At 38.7% G+C, this 23375-nt stretch overlaps 1 protein-coding gene across 6 annotated transcripts in view; it reads right to left on the reverse strand.

Moving 5' to 3' along the window:
* Positions 1–22443, reverse strand: part of CCAR1 (cell division cycle and apoptosis regulator 1) — a 53738-nt gene extending 31295 nt beyond the window's left edge. Inside the window, exons 1-8 of one of the 6 annotated variants that reach the window (XM_060286212.2) lie at positions 22321–22443; positions 20851–20972; positions 9770–9942; positions 9312–9356; positions 6940–6972; positions 4276–4469; positions 2153–2267; positions 1864–2056 (exon numbers count right to left, since the gene is read on the reverse strand). In XM_060286212.2, the coding sequence (XP_060142195.1) occupies positions 1864–2056; positions 2153–2267; positions 4276–4469; positions 6940–6972; positions 9312–9356; positions 9770–9942; positions 20851–20923 (826 nt within the window). In that variant the 5' untranslated portion in view covers positions 20924–20972; positions 22321–22443. Of the gene's footprint in view, positions 1–1863; positions 2057–2152; positions 2268–4275; positions 4470–6939; positions 6973–9311; positions 9357–9769; positions 9943–20850; positions 20973–21431; positions 21548–22042; positions 22234–22320 lie in introns of those variants that run through there. The other 5 variants (XM_060286214.2, XM_030862418.3, XM_060286213.2 and 2 more) reach the window with 5 other exon arrangements.
* Between the last annotated feature and the right edge of the window lie 932 nt (positions 22444–23375).

Raw genomic sequence — 23375 nt, forward strand, 5'->3', positions numbered from 1 at the left:
AAAAAACAACCTTTTTAAAAGACATTTCGGAGACAACTGGGGAGGTCTGAATATAAACAGGGTATCTAAATGCTTCTTCTTAGAAGTGACAGTAGATTCTGGTAATATAGGAAAGGATTCTCTTTTAGGAAAGGCATGCTTAATATAAACAGGGGTGAAATGTCATAATGCTTGCATTATGACCACTCACAGAAGTGTTTTCAGAAAACAAAAACTAGAAACAATCCAAACGTTTAGCAAAGAAAAACATATAAACTGTACAATATTCATAAAATGGAATATTGTACAATATTCATACAACGGAATATTGTACAATAGTCATACAATGGAATATTGTGCAATAATGAAAACAAACTAGAGCCACATGGAATAAATATGAAAAACTTTAAAACATAATGTTGAACAAAAGTCTTACAGAAAAGATTCTATAGGTGGAATCACACATTATGTAAAATTCAAAAACAAACAAAGCTGAAGTATATTTATGAGCATGCATACTTAGAGTAAAACTATTAAAAAAGAAAAATAGTTAACAAGTAGTGATTACACGGGTGCTCATTTTAATAGCTCATTACACTGAAATCTGTTTTATAACTTTGCTATATTTGTGTCAATTTATGATAAGAGAAAATGCCACAATTACATTTTAAAAAAATACCAATTAAGCAGACTTCTGCTAAAGTCAAGGCTATCATTTTTAATATTATTTTGTTAAGAAAACGTACAGAGTTTCAAATTATCAATTTGCAAAAGAAAATTTAAAACACAGCTCAGGGCTTCCCTGGTGGTGCAGTGGTTAAGAATCAATCTGCCAACGCAGGGGAAACGGGTTTGAGCCCTGGTCCGGGAAGATCCACATGCCACGCAGCAGTTAAGCTCACGCGCCACAACTACTGGGCATGCGCTCTAGAGCCCGCGTGCCACAACTACTGAAGCCTGCATGCCTAGAGCCCGTGCTCCGCAACAAGAGCAGCCAATGCAATGAGAAGCCCGTGCACCGCAATGAAGAGCAGCCCCTACTCGCCACAGCTAGGGAGAAACCCGCGTGCAGCAACAAAGACCCAATGCAGCCAAAAATAAATAAATTAAAAACAACAACAACAACAACAAAAAAACCCGCACACAGCTCAGGGACTTCCCTGGTGGCGCAGTGGTTAAGAATCCGCCTGCCAATGCAGGGGACACGGGTTCAAGCCCTGATCTGGGAAGATCCCACATGCCGCGGAGCAACTAAGCCCATGCGCCACAACTACTGAGTCTGCACTCTAGAGCCCGCAAGCCCAAACTGCTGAAGCCCATGTGCCTAGAGCCCGTGCTCCGCAACAAAGAGAAGTCACCACGATGAGAAGCTCGCGCACCACAAGGAAGAGTAGCCCCCACTCTCTGCAACTAGAGAAATCCTGTGGGCAGCAACGAAGACCCAACGCAGCCATAAATAAATTTATTTAAAAAAAAAAAAGAAAAAAATAAAACACAGCTCATTTATTTGATGCACTATGGTTCAATGAGTAAAGTGCTGCCACCAGATTCTACATGTATATAAAATGTTATGTTCATTAAGAAAATAAGGCTCAAAACATGTTCTTCCGTAAATGATAAGATGCCAATAGGGGGACAGGGGATTATGAGTTTTGATATTTAAGTTCACAAAGAGTACGTCTTTGAATAAGAGAAATAAAATAAAACACTTCCAAATCGCTATACAAGTAGAAGTGCTTAACACAAGATATTTAAGTTTCCTTTCAAGTATTCTGGAAGTTCCTGCCTTTTTTGTAATTAATACCATACTCTCATTATTTCAATAACCGAACATTTGTGTGTTAGTCTGAACCCTAAAAGGAAAAGATACATTGCATGTAATACCTTTCTGCTGTGGCTGCTGTAATAAAGGCTGGGGCTGTGTCTGCAATAGTGGCGTAATAGAGGCTGCTGAAATCTGTGCCTGCAGCAGTGACTGGGGCTGGGGCTGAGCCTGAACACCAAATGTCGTCTGTGGTGCAATTGGCTGAAGTACGGCAGGAGGAGTCTTCAGTAAAGGTTGGGTTTGCGACTGATTCTTAACAAAAATAAAGAAAAAAAATTTTTAAAAAGAAAAATCTTTGTAAATTGGAAGACCCAACCACCAAGTTTTCATAATACCTATTTTATATACCTGATTTGGTAGTGTTTGAATTCTTTGTGCATTCCATTTAAAAGGCATATTGGGATTATACGTAGCTTCAACCAATACTCTGTCACCCGCTTGGGGGGTTTTCCCTTTGACAGCGCTAAAAAAAAATTAAGGTAAATACAAACACAATTAGAAGAGATTCCTCCAAAAAAGATTTATATATTTAGCATTTTAAAGTAAACTATACCAGAAATGCAAGCCTAAAAAGCTCTTTTAAAAAATAGACATACCTCCTAGACTTATTTTTAGAACTGATCGTGTTTCAACCTTGCTTTATAAACTGTTTCAAGTGTAAGAGATAATTTTCTACCCTGTATCCTCCTAATAGTGTGTCCCTCCCTCTAAAGCACTTTCTTTTATAACCCAAGAGTAAGATTTGCCTTGGGCTTTGTAAAGAGAGAAATGCAGAAAAGATGGAAAACAGGAGACCCACTTGTACAGAAAAAGCTTATATAGTAATTAAACTTAATTTCCCAAAGTATTTCTAAGGAAGCTAATTAGAAATACATTTGAAATAACTAAGGAAATATATATTTCCTGCAACCACCACAACACTAACAAAATACTATTTCAAATCCATTGATTAGTCATTTATTCTGTTTTTTAAAATAAATTTATTTAATTAATTAATTAATTTTATTTTTGGCTGCGTTGGGTTTTCGTTGCTGGGCGTGGGCTTTCTCTAGTTGCGGTGTGCGGGCTTCTCATTGTCGTGGCTTCTCTTATTGCAGAGCACAGGCTCTAGGTGCGCAGGCTTCAGTAGCTGTGGCACATGGGCTCAGTAGTTGTGGATTGTGGGCTGTAGAGCACAGGCTCAGTAGTTGTGGTACATGGACTTAGTTGCTCCACGGCACGTGGGATCTTCCCGGACCAGGGCTCGAACCCGTGTCCCCTGCATTGGCAGGTGGATTCTTAACCGTTGTGCCACCAGGGAAGCCCAAGTCATTTAATCCTATCATTTTTTCAACTAAAATATTTTACATACATGTCATTAGATATGTCAAACAAAAGATTAAATTTTAAAAGGCACATGACTATTTCAATTTTTTTTTTTTTTTTTTTTTTTTTGCGGTACGCGGGCCTCTCACTGTTGTGGCCTCTCCCGCTGCGGAGCACAGGCTCCGGACGTGCAGGCTCAGCGGCCATGGCTCACGGGCCCAGCCGCTCTGCGGCATGTGGGATCTTCCCGGACCGGGGCACGAACCTGTGTCCCCTGCATTGGCAGGCGGACTCTCAACCTCTGCGTCACCAGGGAAGCCCCTTCATTTTTTTTTTTTTTTTTTTTTTTTTTGCGGTACGCGGGCCTCTCACCGCCGTGGCCTCTCCCGCTGCGGAGCACAGGCTCAGGACGCGCAGGCCCAGCAGCCACGGCCCACGGGCCCAGCCGCTCTGCGGCATGCGAGATCCTCCCGGACCGGGGCACAAACCTGCGTCCCCTCAACCGGCAGGCGGACCCCCAACCACTGCGCCACCAGGGAAGCCCAACCCCTTCAATTTTTAATCTCACTGTAAGTCTGCTCATGAATAGCTAGAAATGTAAACTCACTCCTACAAAACATTTATAAAGAATTCATGATGACTACTTTGTCAATGATAAAAAGATATCTTCAGTCACATTCTCCATCAAAAAATGTCACAGGGGACTTTCCCTGCTCGCACAGTGGTTAAGAATCTGCCTGCCAGTGCAGGGGACATGGGTTTGAGCCCTGGTCTGGGAAGAAACCACATGCCACAGAGCAACTAAGCCCGTGCGCCACAGCTACTGAGCCTGCGCTCTAGAGCCCGCGAGCCACAACTACTGAGCCCGTGTGCCTAGAGCCTGTGCTCCACACCAAGAGAAGCCACCGCAATGAGAAGCCCACGCACCACAACGAAGAGTAGCCCCCTGCTCGCCACAACTAGAGAAAGCCCATGTGCAGCAACGAAGACCCAATGCAGCCTAAATTAATTAATTAATTTAAAAAAAAGTCACAGGTACAGGTTGAATGATTAAAGCAGAAAATCAGAGCTAAACCATAATTCCATGCCACAGTTAAGTAGGTGTCTTATCAATATACTTAATGCTAAATACAAGAAGGCATTTGTCAACACCTAATGAAGTTTACCTAAGCTGAAAGAATACATCTTCATCCACAAATCCAAATGTATCGTGTAGTTTTGTAACCACCCCTGTAAAAACACGCTGTTTCTGAGGTTGTGTCTGTTGCTGACTGGACCTTGGTGTTGGATATGATACAGTTATCTGAGCTGCTGGTTGAGGAGTTGACAAGCTAAGGCTTGTAGGCAGTCCGACAGCCGGCTATAAAACAAAATCAACACCAAATTAAGGTAATGATATGAAGCAGTCTAGAACTTAAAACTAGTTAAAAATAGCTCAAAATGCTAAAAACAATTTGAAGTTAGAAAACACATACGTACACCTTGAAGATGAAAATCAAGTCTGAAAAATTACGTTATTTTTGATCGATTTCATGATTAAGTTCCCTCAGATGAAAGTTTCCACAGGACGTTTCAGGAAAAAGTCACCACAGTGCAATGAGTTAAAAAAACACCGCATACTCTAGCCCTCTCTTAGAAATTCAAAATCCATAATGACATAACAAAGACTCAGGAAAGCCCTAGATAATTGAAATAAGTCAGAGAAAGACAAATATATATATGATCTCACTTATATGTGGATCCTAAAAAAAACAAAGAATTCATAAAAACAGAAAACAGATTGGTGGCTGCCAGAGGAGGGGGTGTGGTGGGGGAAATGGGTGAAGGTGGTTGAAAAGTACAAACTTCCAGTGGGGATGTAACGTATAGGATGGTGATTACGGTTAACAATACTGTATCCTACATTTGAAACTTGCTGAGAGTAGATCTTGAAAGTTCTCATCAGAAGTAAAAAGAAATTCACTTACAAGAGGTGATGCACGTTAACTAAACTGACTGTGGAAATCATCTCACAATATATATGTATTATTAAATCATGCTGTACACCTTATACTAATACAATGTTATATGTCAATTATATCTCAAACTGGGAGGAAAGGTAACACTTTCATTGGTCTCTTCTGACATAATCAAACATGAATAACAACATATTACTGATTAAAACTTCTGTATGTAAACAGAAATAAAACCATTAAAAAGAAAGGATCATCTGATTCTTCAACTCAAATGAATTCCATAATTCGTTTTACACCTGCCCAATAAAGCAAGTCTCCAAGTTCTACAATTAAAAAAAAAAGTTAAGGCCTATATATATATTAAAGGAACTCAGCATTTCTTAAAGTGTAGCCACAAAATTTTCTCACAAAGTTTCTTTAACATAATAAGATAAGACACTAATGCTTTATGGGCACACTTTGGGAAGTGTTATTCTAAGCAAAGACTAACTTTTACAGCTTTTCTATTCAGTCTGAAAATCCTACTATTGGAGATTGAAAATAGGACGTAGGTGTTCATCAATTTTAGTTCTTTTTTTTTTTTTTGGTTGTGCAGCATGTGGGATCTTAGCTCCCTGACCAGGGATCAAACTCACACCCCTTGCAGTGGAAGCACAGAGTCTTAACCACTGGACCACCAGTGAAGTCCCAATTTTAGTTCTTTAATAAATACAAAGTGAGGTTTATTTCTCAACTGAAGTATACTTTATTTTTTTAAAGTAACTAACAGGTTCAAGACTATACAGGTACAAAAGGTTATACAGTAAAAAGCTTTTCACCTATTCCTGTTCCTTAGCTACCTAGTTCCCTATCCATGGGGCAATCACTGTCTCCAGTTACTATTAGAAGTTCTGCTTTCTTTTTAACAGTTGCATACACCAGGGGTCAGTGAACCACAACCCACGGGCCAAATCCAGCCCACAGTTTATCATCTTTACACAAACTTACAAGCCAAGGGTCGTTTTTACACTTTTTTTTTTTCTTTTTAGGTTGCGGCGTGTGGCTTGCGGGATCTTAGTCCTCCGACCAGGGATCGAACCCAGGCCCTTGGCAGTGAAAGCACAGAGTCCTAACCACTGGAGTACCAGGGAATTCCCAGTTTTTACACTTTTAAAGAATTGTTTAAAAAGAAAAAAAAAAATGCAACATAGACTGTAAGTGGTCCACAAAGCCTAAAGTAGCATTACATATCGAAAGTTGACAAACTTTTTAATGTTGCTGAAAAATCAAGCTGATAATGCAACACAATAACTCACCTCCTAAGGTCAAAGTGAAAAAGATATAACATGTACAAAAACATTCTTAAAAATACTAGCTACAAAGAAAATGTAAAAGCCAAAATCAGTATTAAATTTAAAATAAGACCTCATACTTATTCAAACTAGATCACAGCAGGAACAGCAATCAAACAGCATAAAAGAAAAAACAAAAACATGTTTTCCATCTTTATTTAACATTATATTGCTAAAACTATTACATGAATCCAACAAATATTCATCTTTAAACCTTGAAAGAGGGAGTTCCCTGGTGGTCCAGTGGTTAAGACTCTGCGCTCCCAATGAAGGGGGCCCAGGGTTCGATCTCTGGTTAGGAAACTAGATCCCATATGCCACAACTAAGAGACCACATGCTGCAAGTAAAGATCCCTCATGTCACAACGAAGATTCCGCACGCGGCATGCCGCAACTAAGACCCGGCACAGCCAGATAAATAAATAAATAAATATATTTAAAAAAAAAAAAAAAAAAACCCTGAAAGAAAACCTAGAACAGGAATAAAACTTTGGTCTACTTTTCATTCAGATATTCATAAGAAATAAAGTAATGCCAAACTAACCTGTGTTAACAGGGTCTGCTGAGGTTGCTGCAACTAAAAACAGGAAAAACAAACAAAAGCAGTAAAGATAAAAGAATCAATCAGAACTGCTGTTTCACAGATGTTTTACAAAAGGAAAAATTCCTATTAAATAAGTACTTTATTTCTAATTAAGAAATATGTGAAAAGTAACAGAGGTCATTAGGTATAAGGTTTCCTATAACTATTTTTAACAACTGCAGACTTTAAATATAACTAACTCATTCAATAATGATAAAGAATTTTTTTTTTTGTTATTTCAGAGGAATAACACCCACCAAAAAACCCCACAAGTCCCTAGAGGGGTAAATTTCTACTTCTGCCCCATATTAATTACCATGCTACAGAAATGATTCAATATCATCCGTAAGCTACCTGTATCAAAAATATTACTCACTGTCCAATTCATATATATCCCTCTAATATGAGAAGCAGTCCTTACAGTCAGACTTGCCAAAGGTATGGGGACCATAAAGGACCATACACCCTGACATAGTTTCTCTGGCAATAGCAAAGTATAACATTACCAGAAAGCAAAAGGAATTGGTGGGAAGGGGGAAATTTTAAAACTCTGGAACAGAAGTAAACTTTCTGAAGCCTCAGGACTGTGTCTGTATTAACCATCAGGAGGGTCTCCAAAGAAATACTTATCCCTGCTTGCTCCCTGTCATCCTTCAGCATTCTTTTCAAGCTGCCCAGCTTGGAGTTGTCTATCATGCACTAGTGTCCCATGGTTACAGCTAGAAGAGCAGGAATCTCCTGATGATGCTTAATAGCTTGAGGACAAGGTCTTTTTTCCTACTGCCCAGGTAAGCAGTCTGAGGAGAACATGGGCGTCATTTCTGTGTTTGTGGATATCCTGGTCAGGGTAAGATTTGGACTTAGGTAAGATTTCCCTTGAGACATCCTTAATGCTTATTAGCTTCTAACTAGTGTTTTAAGCCCAATGGCAGAATCTGAAGATCACAGTTCTTCTGTTCATGACTTCTTATTTACTATGACTAATAAGCTTCCCAATAAATCTTTGTCAGACTTAAAAATAAGCTAGGAGAAAACAATCTATATGACATTCTAATTCAAAACACTGTTTACCTAGGTCGACATGTATTAAAGGTTAAATCTATCAAATTTCCATTTTTCTGTAAGTTAAGAATGGATGAATAATGGCATTTTTTTAGGGCAAGAACATTTGAGTATTGCCATTTTCATGTGGTTCAAAATAAAACACAGGCTTTAATAATGTATTTCCTAACAGTACTAAAATAAGTCTAAGGGTATCTGAAAACAAGATAGCCAACTTGGACCCCAATCTCTTATCAATTTTTTAGAAGTTTAAAGCAATTATTAGTGGGATACTATAATCTTCAGGGCAAATGAAATGCTTCTGAAACCTAACAGGCAAGGATGAAATTGGGGCATGGATCTAGGGACAAGTGTTAATGGATTGAGAAGCCTCTTGTTTCTCCACAGTGTCTCTGGATCCAAGTTTTTGGTCCTTGTCTCTTGTATCCCCTTTTCCTCTCCTGACTGCTATACTTTCCTGAAGCTTCCTTAATGGCACTGAGAAGGGACAAAGACTACCTCTTAACCCTGGAAAACCTAGAATGGGTGCTTAGACTGGAACCCATCTAGATTTGAGCAAGTCAAACTCTTCTTTGCTTGATATGCTTCTCCTTGGGTTCACTTTGTTACCTCTTTCTACCATCCCAGATATAATAACCCTTGAAGAATATGATTAGAGTATAAGCTTAGGGAAAAGGAGCCAAAGAAACTTTTACTCTAAGTAAGGAGTTTTCAAATTGTTCAAATGTGCCTTGGGAATAGGGGTGAGAACTACAAGGGGAGGCTTCCTCCCATTTTCAACACTATTTTTATATTTTATATATTAGGTTTCAATACACAATTTCATTAGGGGAAAAAAAGGCAGGGTTCCATTGTTTTAAATAAATACAGGCTGAAAGCCAAAGGTCTGTCTACGGTTTAGCTTCAAATGGGAAAAAGGAGCTTTTCATTTTCACATGTGGTCCAGTACAGCACAGTAGGGCTAGAGGTTTCAAATAAGAGTACTAGGCCAAAGACTCATTAATAGAGTGATTCCTTCCAGATTCTTCTGCATGCTTTCTTAGAAACATGTGACAAGGACTGGCTACTAGATGAGGATTTGAGTCTTCAGGACCTCTCTCCTGTCCTCCTCTCCCTTGGAGACATTCCGTTTTACCTACCACATTTCCTCCACCCCAAAAGAATTCAAATCACACATTAAGGTTACTGATGGGAAATAAAATCTACAAAAATTCAGTTGGAACAAATGACTTTTTAAAAATCAGTTTTTAACATGGAAAATATAAACTAACCTGTTGTTGCACACTATACAAGGCCTGCTGAGGTTGTGAATATTGCTGGAAAAAAGATTTTTTAAAGAAAAATATGGACATTAGTTTTAGTCATTCTCAAAAAGCCATATACATATATATATACATTCAAATACATAACCAGAATTAAACTAAAAAGAAATTTTCTGGAACATCTACACTTCATCTAAAATAAACAAAATAATGATTACTTATACTTTGGGATTCATCAAGGATGGAATTTTACTCAAATAATTAAGATACAAGAACTTAAGAATTTTGACTATGCAACTACATCTCTCTGTATGTCCTGGGCATAAAGAATTTTTATCACCAGAATAAAACAATAAGCATAATAGAACCCCACAACTATTCATTCTTTAAAATGTGAAGGTACCTACCCTAGCTACTCAGATTTGAAAGTTCTGCATGTCACATATTAAAACCTATTAAAGATTCACCTGTTGCAATGCTGCTGCTGCAGCTGCAGCTTGTTGCTGCAATGCTGCAGTTTGAGTTAACTGATAGTTTGCTGGGGTTTGTGTAGTAAGGCCTGCTGCTGCCAATGCAGTTTGCTGTGTGTAAATGGTAGGAGATGCTCCAAGGAGTGATGGCTGCTGAACACCCAATGCAGCTAAAATGAGATTAGAAAGAGGGGGAAAAAAATCAAGATTATTTGGATCCTGTCCAGGAATTTTCAATGAGTGCTTAGTAATGAATTATAGTCTGTCATTGCTTAGTAAAAACCTAAAGAAAAATTTTACTAATGCTTGTTGAATTTAAATGATTCATGCCCCACCTCAGATTCCAATGGCTTTATATTAAATATATGCTCAAGTCATGATAGATATAAGAAAACATTAATCTATAAAATTAAACTACAGAATGAACCCAACCAACCTTACCTAGACCAAGTGGCTAAAGTACCCTTGAGAAATATTTTTAGTAAGAAAAGCAGAAAATAAACCATCTTATTTTACTAATCTAGAATGTATTATCTTCAAGCAGATTAGAATCATACATTAAGGACAGCGCTGCTGGAAGTGATCCACCCTTAAAACATCCTACTGGAGAGAATTTTCATGTACTTCTACTCTATTAAAGAACTGTAAAACTAGGAAACAGACAATAGGAACAGTTTAAAAACACAAAGCACTAAACAGCAGTCTAGCACCGCACTTTCCCAAACTGTATCTCCTAGAGTAATGACTAGCTTCCTGGGACATTAAAGTTTGGGAAAAAGGGGTTCAAGGTTTAAAAAGTTTAGAAAACAGTGAATTAATAAGCACATATGTTTACTGCAGGAATCCTCAGAACCTTTAATATGCCACTAAGCATTGTGAATCTCAAAGAGGTCGCCATAAAAGCAATATTTGCTCATGTAACACTCCATTTTCCAAAGCATCTTGCTTATATCTGAGAATAACTAAAAAAAATGCTGCTCTATAGCTACTAAGTTAATAACCCTACAGAAAGAACAGATTGTGCCTTACAGGAAAAGAACAGAAATCATTAATGAATTAACCAAAGCACCTAGTCTAGAATCTACCAGAAAATCTTTAGAAGTGTGAGGTTCATCATCAATCAGTTGTTTAAGAGTCCAGGTTAATTCTACTCAAAAGTAAAACAAACCAACAAACTTAGGCAAAAATAAACAAACAAATCCCAGAAATCATGTTTGGAATTAATATAAATTACAAATTATCCCCTGCTAAAACACTGATTTTTAAAAATTAAAAAAGGTTGAGAAAAAAAAAAAAAGAATCTAAGGTGGGGAAAAAAACCTACTGAGTGTCCTGAATACACAATTCTAGACCCTTACAACATTAATCTCTTATTCCCTTTTTTTTTTTTGCGGTACGCAGGCCTCTCACTGCTGTGGCCTCTCCCATTGCGGAGCACAGGCTCTGGACGCGCAGGCTCAGTGGCCATGGCTCACGGGCCCAGCCGCTCCGCAGCATGTGGGATCTTCCCGGACCCGGGCACGAACCCATGTCCCCTGCATCGGCAGGCGGACTCTCAACCACTGAGCCACCAGGGAAGCCCTGTTTTTGTTTCTTAAATTTTTATTGGAGTACAGCTGCTTTACAATGTTGTGTTAGTTTCTGTTGCACAGCAAAGTGAATCAGCTATACGTATACATATATCCCCTCTTTTTGGATTTCCTTCCCATTTAGGTCACCACAGAGCACTGAGTAGAGTTCCCTGAGCTACAGTAGGTTCTCATTAGTTACCTATTTTATACATAGTAGTACATATATGTCAATCCCAATATCCCAATTCATCCCAATCCCCCTGCCCCGATATGTCTGTTCTCTACCTCTGTGTCTCTATTTCTGCTTTGCAAATAAGTTCATCTGTATCATTTTTCTAGATCTCTCTTGTTTTTAAGGTAAGTCAGACGCCACAGATGGGCAGAAAGGAGAAACCAAGACTAACAAAGTTAATTTAAATAGAAAGAAATGAGGAATGTCTTAACACCAACGTAAATTCAAAATGAAGTTAACTGCAGTGAGAATGGAGATAAAGGTAATGAAACTAGGGCACAGGTTCTAACCAGTAGTTCCTGTTAACCTTCTGAAACTGTGTGTAAAATTACAGACAAGAAAGTCCAAAGCTTTCATCAGATTTTCAAAAGGATAACGGACCCAAAAAAGGTTAAGAACCACTGTTTTAGGATAACAGAAGCAAAATTCTCTTGTAAACACAAGACAGGGAAAGAACCTAGGAAAAATTATTAGTATTTAAAATTCTTAGATTGGGATGTTCTGCACTTGACAAAAGTAACATCTTGTGATTCAAGTACCATATCCGCATGCATCTCCTTCACCCACCTGAGCTCTGACCTCAGATCTGCTGGTACCAATTTCCAGAACACTGGAAAGTACTGATAGCTGTCACAGAAGGGCTCAGGGCTAATATCTCAGAAAGAGCTCTTTTTTTCCTACACAGCATTTAGTAAGTGGGATGATAGCTGATATCCACAATCCCTTTTCCACTGCTGACAGTCAATGTGATGAATTAGAAACTACAAAGCAGACTGATTGGTAGGAGAACTTTATGGGAAGGAAATTGACACTGTAGTAGTAGTTGCTGCACTCTACTAGCTACTTAATTCAAATTTTGTGAAATCACTGTGCATGTGGTTGTGGCTTTTATATGTCTGTATAATGTAGCTCTCTTTAAAATCATTTACCTTTGCGATTTTAACCTCAATAAAGTACATTTCATTAAAATTTATTAATGCTCCTCTTTTTTGTGGCTATCTAAGAAGGTATCCTTGAATACCTGTTCATAGCATTCTCCACTCTTCTTGTGAATTTCTATAATCAATATTCTGTAAGATAATTCTATACTTACAAAGTACAAAGGTATGAATCTCTGACTTAATCTTTCTCTCTCCATAAGTGGCCTAACACTTATCAGTTGGAGATTTTTTTCCAATTACCCAGATTGGAACAGGCTGTTCATTTATCTGTACCTGATTCAATATGATTGTTGAAGGTCTCATGGCCCATCTGAAACAGATATACTTATAACTATGTAACAATACTTCCACAGACAAACCTATGAAATGAGCCCTAAATGACCAAAGGCTACCAGAGGTTAATAAGTAAATCTAAGGGGTAAGTTTCCTTAAAGCTTTAAGGACAAATGTAAAATATATTATTTTCTAAAATGTAAAATCAGTTTCATATGACTGAAGCTTTCATTTTATGACATACTAGTAGTTATGACATACTGAATACCAGTGAACACACCATTAAAACACATAAGAGAAACCTGTCCCGTCTGTTGTTCCTTGATCTTATCAAACTCACAAATTTAAAAAGCCTTATTACCCTTATACCTAAGATGTATTATCCATCTTTACTAAGATGGGTGATCCTTCTGAAATAATAAAATTCAAAACCTCATATATATATATACACATATGCATAACTGAATCACTTTGCTGTACACTTGAAACTAACACAACACTGTAAATCAGCTATACTTCAATTAAAAAAAAAACTACTTAGAAGCAACCTAAGGCTAAAAAAACAAAAAATCTCTGGGACTTCCCTGGTGGCACAATGGTTAAGAATCGCCTGCCAATGCAGGGGACACGGTTCGAGCCCCGGTCTGGGAAGATCCCACCTGCCACGGAGCAACTAAGACCGTGCGCCACAACTACTGAGCCTGTTCTCTAGAGCCTGCGTGCTGCAACTACTGAGCCCACATGCCTAGAGCCTGTGCTCCGCAAGAAGAGAAGGCACCGCAATGAGAAGCCCAAGCACCGCAACGAAGAGTAACCCCTGCTCGCCGCAACCAGAGAAAGCCCGCACACAGCGACGAAGACCCAATGCAGCCAAAAATAAATAAATAAATTTACATAAATAAATAAAAAACAAATAAAATAATAAAAAACAAAAAAAAACTCAAGCTAATCCGAGAAACTTCATTTTTTTCATCTTTTGCAAAATTTTTTTAAGGCACTGGTCAAGCAATGCTTTATTCTTCGGAATTTCCATATATCAATATATGTTCAAAAGCAATCTTACACTGTATGGAAAGAAAAACAACATAAAGACGTGGGGGATTCTCTTTATAACTTGTGGATTTACTAAAACACGTATAAACCCAAGTTTTAAACCAAGTGAACAAGTCTCCTAAGTGTCATCTTCAACTCAACATCCTTCCTAAAAAGTGATCTTTAAAGATTAGATTTCATAGAAATTCAAAACTTTTGATGCCCTCATGCACAGATAACTTTCTTACAATCAGACAACTCACTGGTCAAGGCATTGCTATTGCTTTTGAGGTACTATTCTAAGCCCATAACGTACCCAAATAACTGGAAATACTCATTACTTTTTAAGAATTAGAAATTAAGGCATTAAGAATAAGAAATTAAGGGAGTCAAAGGTACAAACTTCCAGTTGTAAAATAAATAAGTCATGGGCATATTAAAAAAAATTAAGGCACAAAATAGTATTTTAAATATAACATATTCTAAATGTTGTAATCTTCTATACTAACCGCACTGTTCAATACACTAGCCACCAGCCATATACGGTTATTTCAATTTAAATTAGTGAAAAGTAAATAAAATTAGAAACTCAGTCCCTCAGTCACATTAACCACATTTCAAGGGCTCAAGAGCTACATGTGGCTAGTGGCTACCATATTAGATAATGAAGACACAGAATATATTCATCATCACAGAAAATTCTACTTAGTGGAGAGAACTGTTCTATAAAGGAGAGGCAAAGCCTTAAATAAGTCAGTGTTATATGGGAGTCTCTATAAAGATTAATATCCTGGCAGACAACAGCTCTTCCACTCTCTTGAAGTCCCATGGAAGTGATGACTAGTGATCCTGGCCATAATCTCTTCTAGCTACTACTCAAGTATGTTGGTCAACCCTCCCAGGAAGTTAAAGACACTATTTGTAATGTCATGATTTCTTCCATCCTTGAATGCCTCAGATATCTACCTAGTTTTCAATTCCATTTCTTTCAACGAGTTTTGTATCACCCAAAGTTAATATTCCAACTTTCAATGTTACTTCCAATACATTTTCAGCTATAATAGACCAAAATTATTTCCCAGATCATAAAACACATAGTGCAAGAGAAGCCACAAATGCATAAACATGCGTTGCACACTCAACTAAGGATAGAGAGACGGGCACTCACTGGTTTGGTATGTTGATGCAGCTCTCACTGGATGAGAGCACAAATAAGGCAAGCTCAGAGAATAAGGGAGAAAATATGTACTAACAATGAGGCTTAACCTTAACAGATTTCTGTGCATTTTTTTTTTTACTCTTAGAACAATGTTTTGGAGACAGTTTCTTGTTACATAGCACTAGTAGTGTTTAACAAGAGTTAAGCCCACACCAATAGCAATCTTTTTGGCCATGCTGGCTTGCAGGATCTTAGTTCCCTTACCAGGGATCAAACCTGGGCCCCGGCAATGAAAGTGGGCAAAGCGCCGCATCCTAACCACTGGACAGCCAGGGAATTCCTGCAATCTTCTTTTTCTACCAAATAAGTTGGAAATATCCAGCTCTATCAAGAGATAACGAATATAAGTATACATAGTACATCAGCTATTATTTGTTTGAAAAGGATCATGAATCTTGCAGTTTAACAATTTGAACTTCTGACTCAAGAGAGAGGGGTTTTAAAAGACAACCAGTGGGCCAGATTAAAGAGGTAGAAAAAATGAAGTCATATTTTACGGAAGCGTCTTTAGTGTTCATCAACAAATGAATGGATAAAGAAGATATGGGGTATACATATACAATAGAATACTACTCAGCCATAAAAAAGAATGAAATCTTGCCATATGCAGCAATATGGATGGACGTGGAAGGCATTATGCTAAGTGAAGTAAGTCAGACAGAAGAAAGACAAATACTATATGATATCACTTATCTGTGAAATCTAAAGAATACAACAAACCAGTGATTATAACAAAAAAGCAGGTTCACAGATACAGAGAACAAACTAGTGGTTACCAGTGGGGAGAAGGCAGGGATGGGTAAGATTGGGGTGGGGGAGCGGGAGGTACAAACTACTGAGTGTAAGATAAGCTAACAAGGACATATAGTACAGCACAGGAAATATAACCAATATTTTGTAATAACTTTAAATGAAGTGTGACCTTTAAAATTTGTACAGGGGAGACTTCCCTGGCAGTCCAGGGGTCAAGACTCCATACTTCCAATGCAGGGGGTGCAGGTTCCATCCCTGGTCAGGGAACTAAGATCCCACATGCTGCATGGCACAGCCAAAAATAAATAAAATTTTTTAATTAAAAAAAAAAAAATTTGTATAGGGAATTCCCTGGCAGTCCAGGTTAGTACTGGGTGCTTTCATTGCCATGGGTCCGAGTTCGATCCCTGGTCAGGGAACTAAGATCCCTTAAGTCGCATGGCACAGCCAAAATAAATAAACTAATAAAATAAAATAAAATTCGTATAAAACAATTTTAAATGAAGTCACATTTAAAACAATTGTATTAGCCTCAGTCACCTGTGTTAAAGTACCACATAGCACTATGATCTTAACTCCGGAACTAGTTCATTTTTTTGTCTATAGCCAGAATGTAGTCATCTTACAAATGGTCAAAGAAATGGGTGAGAAAATAGGTCTGAATTGGCTAAATCCACCCAAACATTTTAATACTGTTGCAATTATGTACATATACACATGCAAATATTTTGAGTCAAATATACTGAAGATACTCCTAAGTCACTATAATTAATCTACGGGATATTTAAAGATTTAGTCAGTGATTTGCCAGCTCTCTCTCTCAATGTCCCTTTGCACGACAGAAAACTGTTAAGCTTTCAAACCTTAAAGCTCTGGTCCCAATTATGACTGTCATTGAATATGTAATACAGCACTTCAGCTAGGAGATAGAAAAGAGGGTAAATATTTAAAAAGAAGTATTTCAGTGTAGGAGATATGAGAAATGAGGCTGGAAATACAGAAGATCCTGAATACCATCTCAAGGAGTTTGAACTGTATTCTAAAAGTCCTTGAAGATATTTTTGAGGATGAATAAAAGAACAGAGTAATGGAAGAAACAATAACCACTATTTTGAGGTCCTAACATTGGACTCTTCTGTGACCTTCTGTTGATAAACAAATTTCTTCACTTATCTGGGCCTCAAATTCTTCATCTGTTAGAAAAAAGAACTGAGACAGAATCTAGTTCAGGGCCCATTCAGCTTTGGAAAGTTCAGTAATTTAGATAGAAATTATGCTTTAGGAATATCATATCTGACAGACACACTGGAGCTGGGGGAGAAATAATAAGCAACATATCCAGTAAAAGAGGAAAGCAAATAAAAGCAGTGAGAACTTAATAGAGGATAATAAATACAGAGTATGACTAAGTGATACATGGGGAAAAGAGCATCCTGACTTAAGTGAATGATTTACGGTAAGCATCACAGATTAGGATATAAAGCTTTGGGAAAGGTATGGAAGGGCCTGAAAGTTAGGTGAGAGACTTTGGCATAAGATCTGCAAGCAAGGGAAAGCTGATGCAGTTATCTACATGTAAAGTGCAAAGGGCCTAAATGTAAAATAGAGGAATATATTCGAGGCATTTTCAAGGGGGGAAAAGGTCAAGGTTTGATATATGTTTGAATACGGGAAATAAAGGAAAAGAAAATTAAATGACAGACATGTAGAAATTACTAACTCCTTAATTGAACAGACTCAGCATTAAAATTAATCAGAAACAATTCAAATACTGATCTTGGACTTTATGACAGATTTCAGCAATAAAGTGCTAGCGTGCATGCTTTTACTGAAGTTTTTAATCTTATTTTAAATACGTCACCTGTGTGAATGCACTGAAATTTTCAAATCACTGTTAGCTGAGAATTTTCAAAGTTAGTACAAATGCAAGATAACCTTGCTAGAAAATGGAATAGCAAAGCCATTAACTGAACAAAACCACCTTAAGTTATATACAAAAAGGAAACAGTAGTAATTTTTTATATTGCTTTCAGGAGAAAATGAGTCAGATACATAGCCACAAAGATCAAAATATTTCATTTGAACTGAATTATTCAGTTAACCTTTTTCTGTTGCGTGATTATTTGATTTATGACATTGACCTCTGATACTAATATATCTGGCATGCATATATATATATATATATATATTTTTTAACTAGAATAAAACAGGTAGCTATACTATTACCCAGATTAAGTCCTTTTAATGCTCTTTGCTGAAATCTTTTCTCAAATTGTAGTTGAAGCTGCCAGGAGAAAACTTAAGGCATTATATACTTAGGCTAAAATGTTCTCCATTGAAATGAGGTGTAAATAAAACTATAAGGTTTTTAAGGTGTAAACAAAATTCTAATTGCCTTAGAGTTGAAAAAAATTCAACTTTGATAGAAATTAGCTTGGCTCTGAGAATCAACTCTAATAAGATAATGATTAGTCACAAAGACTTGAAAATGAAGGTTAGAAAATATTATATCAGGCTTTCAGGAAACAGCTCAAAATATAGCACCTAAAAATTAAATATTTTAATAAAAACATTGTCAATAGAATTCCACTTAGAAACTACTCCAGGATTTTTGTAAGAAAACTAACCACAGATGCTAACAAAACACTTGCCTAGTTACTGAAGTCATAATGTATCAATAAAATATCAGATTTTATTTAAAAAAAACCCAATATATATCAGATTTTGAAAAACTGTGATTAATGACAGGTCCCAGAAAATCCATAAATAATTTCCTACAGCACAAATAGAAACTGTTGAGCTTCCCTGGTGGTGCAGCAGTTAAGAATCCGCCTGCCAATGCAGGGGACACAGGTTCAAGCCCTGGTCCGGGAAGATCCCACATGCTGCGGAACAACTAAGCCCGCGTGCCTAGAGCCCGTGCTCCGCAACAAGAGAAGCCATGGCAACGAGAAGCCCACGCACCACAACGAAGAAGAACCCCCGCTTGCTGCAACTAGAGAAAGCCCATGCGCAGCAACAAGGACCCAACTCAGCCAAAAATAAATAAATCAACTTATTAAAAAAAAATAGAAGTTTTAAAAACAAACAGTATAGTATACATTTAAGTAATTATAATACAAATGTTAAGAGCTACAGACAATAGAATTCCACCATAACAGCTATTCTACTGGAACAATACTGGTACGAAATTAAAACAAATTATATGCAGAAAAAAACAGGTAAACATGCTTAGTTTACCAAAATACCAGTACACAGCACTTGTTTCTGGACACAAAGTAGCTGCTAATAATTCCTGTTTCAACAAAACTAAGTCATTGGGACTTCCCTGGTGGCAGTGGTTAAGAGTCCTCCTGCCAATGCAGGAGACATGGGTTCGAGCCCTGGCCTGGGAAGATCCCATATGTCGTGGAGCAACTAAGCCCGTGTGCCACAACTACTGACCGTGTGCTCTAGAGCCCACGAGCCACAACTACCGAGCCACGTGCTGCAACTACTGAAGCCTGCGCGCCTAGAGCCCGTGCTCCGCAACAAGAGAAGCCACCGCAATGAGAAGCCCACACACCGCAAGGAAGAGTAGCCCCCGCTCGACGCAACTAGAGAAAGTCCACGCACAGCAACGAAGACCCAACGCAGCTAAAAAATAAATAAATTAATAAATAAATAAATTTATTAAAAAAACTAAGTCATTATCAGGTTCCCCACTATTTAACACAGAGGAGAAATATTTGGATCTGAATAAACATAATCTTTAACTATTATTTCATATTATTTTCAGTTGTCTGCAGAAGTAACTGTTGATCATTTAACCCCTCAAATCAAGAGTAATTAAAATAAAAACCCTAATATATCCATTTCCTTAAAGAGAAAGGTCACCGGGACTTCCCTCGTGGCACAGTGGTTAAGAATCCACCTGGCGATGCAGGGGACACTGGATTGAGCCCTGGTCTAGGAAGATCCCACATGCTGTGGAGCAAATAAGCCCGTGCGCCACATCTACTGAGCCTGCACTCCAGAGCCCGCGAGCTCCAACTACTGAAGCCTGCGCACCTAGAGCCTGTGCTCCGCAACGAGAGAAGCCACCGCAATGAGAAGCCCGCGCACCACAACAAAGAGTAGCCCCTGCTCGCCGCAACTAGAGAAAGCCTGTGCGCAGCAACGAAGACCCACCGCAGCCCAAAATTAATTAATTAATTAATTAATTAATTAATAGAAAAAGAGAAAGGTCACCTATATAACAAGATAATCATGTCCATCATATTTAGAACACCGAAGTTAGACGATCACATTGTCTCTGCAACTGACCTCAAATAACAAAATTTTAAGTAAAATGCAGCAAAGAACTAGTACCAGGTATGTCATAAATAAAAATATATTCAAATTAACAGAATAAGGTGAAACTTTTCTGGGTACTCAAAGAAACCCAAAATTTCATTCTGTAAACTCCTTAGGAAACTTGCTTTAATTTTCAAACCATAAGTCAAGAAACAGTTAAAAAAAAAAAAAAAAAAAGGTCTTCCTAAGAGCAATGGGAAGAAATATGGAAACAAACACTTTCAACGACATATTTTGTTACTTTATTTTGAAAATGACTTTTTGTTGACTTTATTTTGAAAATGTAAATATTCATTTGCTCCTTTTACATCTATTTATCATTTTCCTTTGCTTGATAAATTCTTTAGAGCTGGTGTTTCTACTTTAAATTCAAATAACTGAAAACCAGTCATGTATAGTTTTTATAAAGTATGGATTAATACATTTATTTTTAAGTATAACTTATGAATACTGACACCTTAACATGACAAATGAGGAACCTCTAACATAATTAAACCAATTAATCAATTTAATGTTTGAAAAACTATATATAACTGTCCAAACTGCTGTGTAAAACATATTTTGATAGTTGGTCCATGAATTTTTAAAAGAAGCTTCACAGATAAGCTTAAAACATACAGCATTTGCAAACTTTTTTACAATATTATGCATAGCCTAATTCACATAGTTTTATCTCCAACCCGACATACATCTACAGTACATGTGTTCAGAAGACGACTGACCTGGCTGAGATACCGCAGTGGCTGTAAACTGAGTAGCCCATGGCGGATTCTTCTGTCCTCCAAACTGAGCCATGATAAAAGGGGGAGGGAGAAAACCTTCACTTGTCTTCTATAGCAGCGATCTATTAAGAAAGGATCCACAGGTTAAAGTTCAACCAAACTACAAATATCACAGAAGTATTATTTTAAAGAAATGTTCAATTTGTCAAGGACATCTTTGTAGGCCAAGTTATTTAACAAGGGGCATATGAACGTCCGATATGCAGGAAAAACATTTCACATCAAGTAGTTCACCAAAAGTACCCAATTTCAATATATGACATTTGGGGTAGACTTACAAGAAAGGCACTTCCTTCTGCGACTACAAACTGTCACATTTAAAGAGAATACCATCTGTTGTTTTCTATCCAATTCTTAACAATAAAAAGTACACAGCCTTACGTTCAAAAGAAATATAGCCTGCGTGTTTCTTTTGGCGATGAGCTGGGGGCTGAAAGTGGAGAAACCAATAACGGAAGCTGGGACGAGACACCGAATAAGGGGATTCAAGAATATCATTTAAATAACGAACATCTTCTTACTTTCTAGAGCAGGGAAGGAACTGGGGGGCTCCTTTTCTCTCCCCTCCCTCGAGGGGAAAGACAGCTGAAATAATGGCTGACCCTTAAAGAACCATCGCGAAGACCCCTCCACCCAAAATCAAGCCAGAAGAGGCGAAGATCTCAGCCCGCGCACTCCCTTTCCCCCCACTCCTCGGAGAGGCCAGAGCTCTGCCACCCATCTTCCTCCAGCCCTAGCTCCTCGCGGGCCGCAGACCAGGGGAGGCGGAAACCTCCGTCCCACGAGCCAAGGCGAACGCCAAGAGGGGGATACCGAGAGCCCTGATCCCCTTAAGCCCCCGGCGGGGCGGAGAAGGCCTCCATCCCCCAAAAGCCGTGCCGCCGTGAGCGGCCCCGACGTCCCGGACCGCAGCCCAGGAGGCTAAAGCCTCAGCGGCTCGAGAGCTAGGGACGGCGGTCAGCAGTTCCTTCGAGGCCGCCAGGCCGAGGATGAGGCGGACGGTCGCCGGGGACACCCGAGGGGCCGCCGGAAAAAAGCGAGGCGGTGGGGGAGGGGCCGGCCGCGCGGGGCCTGCTCCGACCCGCACAAAAGGGACCGTGTCCCTCCCGTCCCAGTCCCACGAGAGGCCCACCGTCGCCGGCCTACGGACGCCGTGCTACCAAATCGGTCGCTCCCAGCCCTTCCGCGGATCTGACTGGACGTTAAGAACCCCGGCTCAGCCGCCGGCCGCTCCAACCGCGAGGACCAGACCTTCACCTGAACCCGGTCCCGGCTAACACCGAAGCCATTTCAAACCCGTCAGCCTTACGCGCATGCGCCAACTTCCCCCTTTTCCTCCGCGCCTCTCCCCTCCTCCCCATCTCTCCGAGGAACGGCGCTTACGGGCCTGCGTTCTACGTGCGCGCTTACCAGCGAGACTTCGAGGCGCTCACCCCTCATACTACGCAGCTAGAACTAGAGCGCGCCTAAGAAGGGTTACCTTGGCCTCGCATAATAATGAGCCTATGTCTCTGCGCAAGCTCAAAGGAAAAGGCTTCCCTGAGTGTGGGAAGGAAAGGAATCGGCAGTCACGTGATCCGATAAGGCTTCCGCCATTTTGTGTTTTTTCGCTTTTTTTTTTTTTGTACAAGTATTTGGGAGAATGGATATATCCAGTGGCATCTGCTAACTTTTTTAAATAATTGAGATGAGATGAAATTCTTTTAACGTATAATTCACTGCTCTAAGTATTTTATGTTGTACAATTCAGGGGCTTTTAGTATCTAAATACGAAAAGCAACCACCATCGCCTCCTCCCTTGAGACAAACCCCTACCCATTAAACAGTCACTGCTTAATCCCTGCTCCCTCCAGCCCCAGGCAGCCACTAATCGGCTTTCTCTGTATGGATTTACCTGTCCTAGACATTTCATATTAATAGAATCATACAACATACGGCCTTTAGTGGCTAGCTTTTGTAATTTACTATATTGTGTCCAAGATTCATGTTGTAGCAGGCATCAGTACTTCATTCGATTTTATAGCTAAAATAATTATCTTTAATGGATAATACCACATTTTGTTTATCCATTTGTCAGTTGATCTTTTGGGTTGTCTCCACTTTGGGGCTATTATGAATAATGCTGCTATGAACATTCACATACAAGTATTTGTTTGAACTCCTGTTTTCAATTCTCTTAGGTTTATACCTAGGAGTGGAATTCTGGGTTACTTGGTAAATTCTATACTGAACTTTTTGAGGAACTGCGAACCTGTTTTCACAGTGACTACACCAGTTTACATTCCCAGGGTTAACAACATAAAGTATCCATTCTATAAATATGGAGTATCTTTCCATTTATTTAGGTCTTTTAAAATTTCTTTCAACATGTATTACGTATTTCAGAGTTCAATTTCTCACATCTCTTTTTTTTTCCTGGCCACACCACAGTCTGTGGAATCTTAGTTCCCAGATGAGGGATCGAA

Source organism: Globicephala melas, chromosome 16 (genome assembly GCF_963455315.2).
Source record: "Globicephala melas chromosome 16, mGloMel1.2, whole genome shotgun sequence".
Taxonomy (NCBI): domain Eukaryota; kingdom Metazoa; phylum Chordata; class Mammalia; order Artiodactyla; family Delphinidae; genus Globicephala; species Globicephala melas.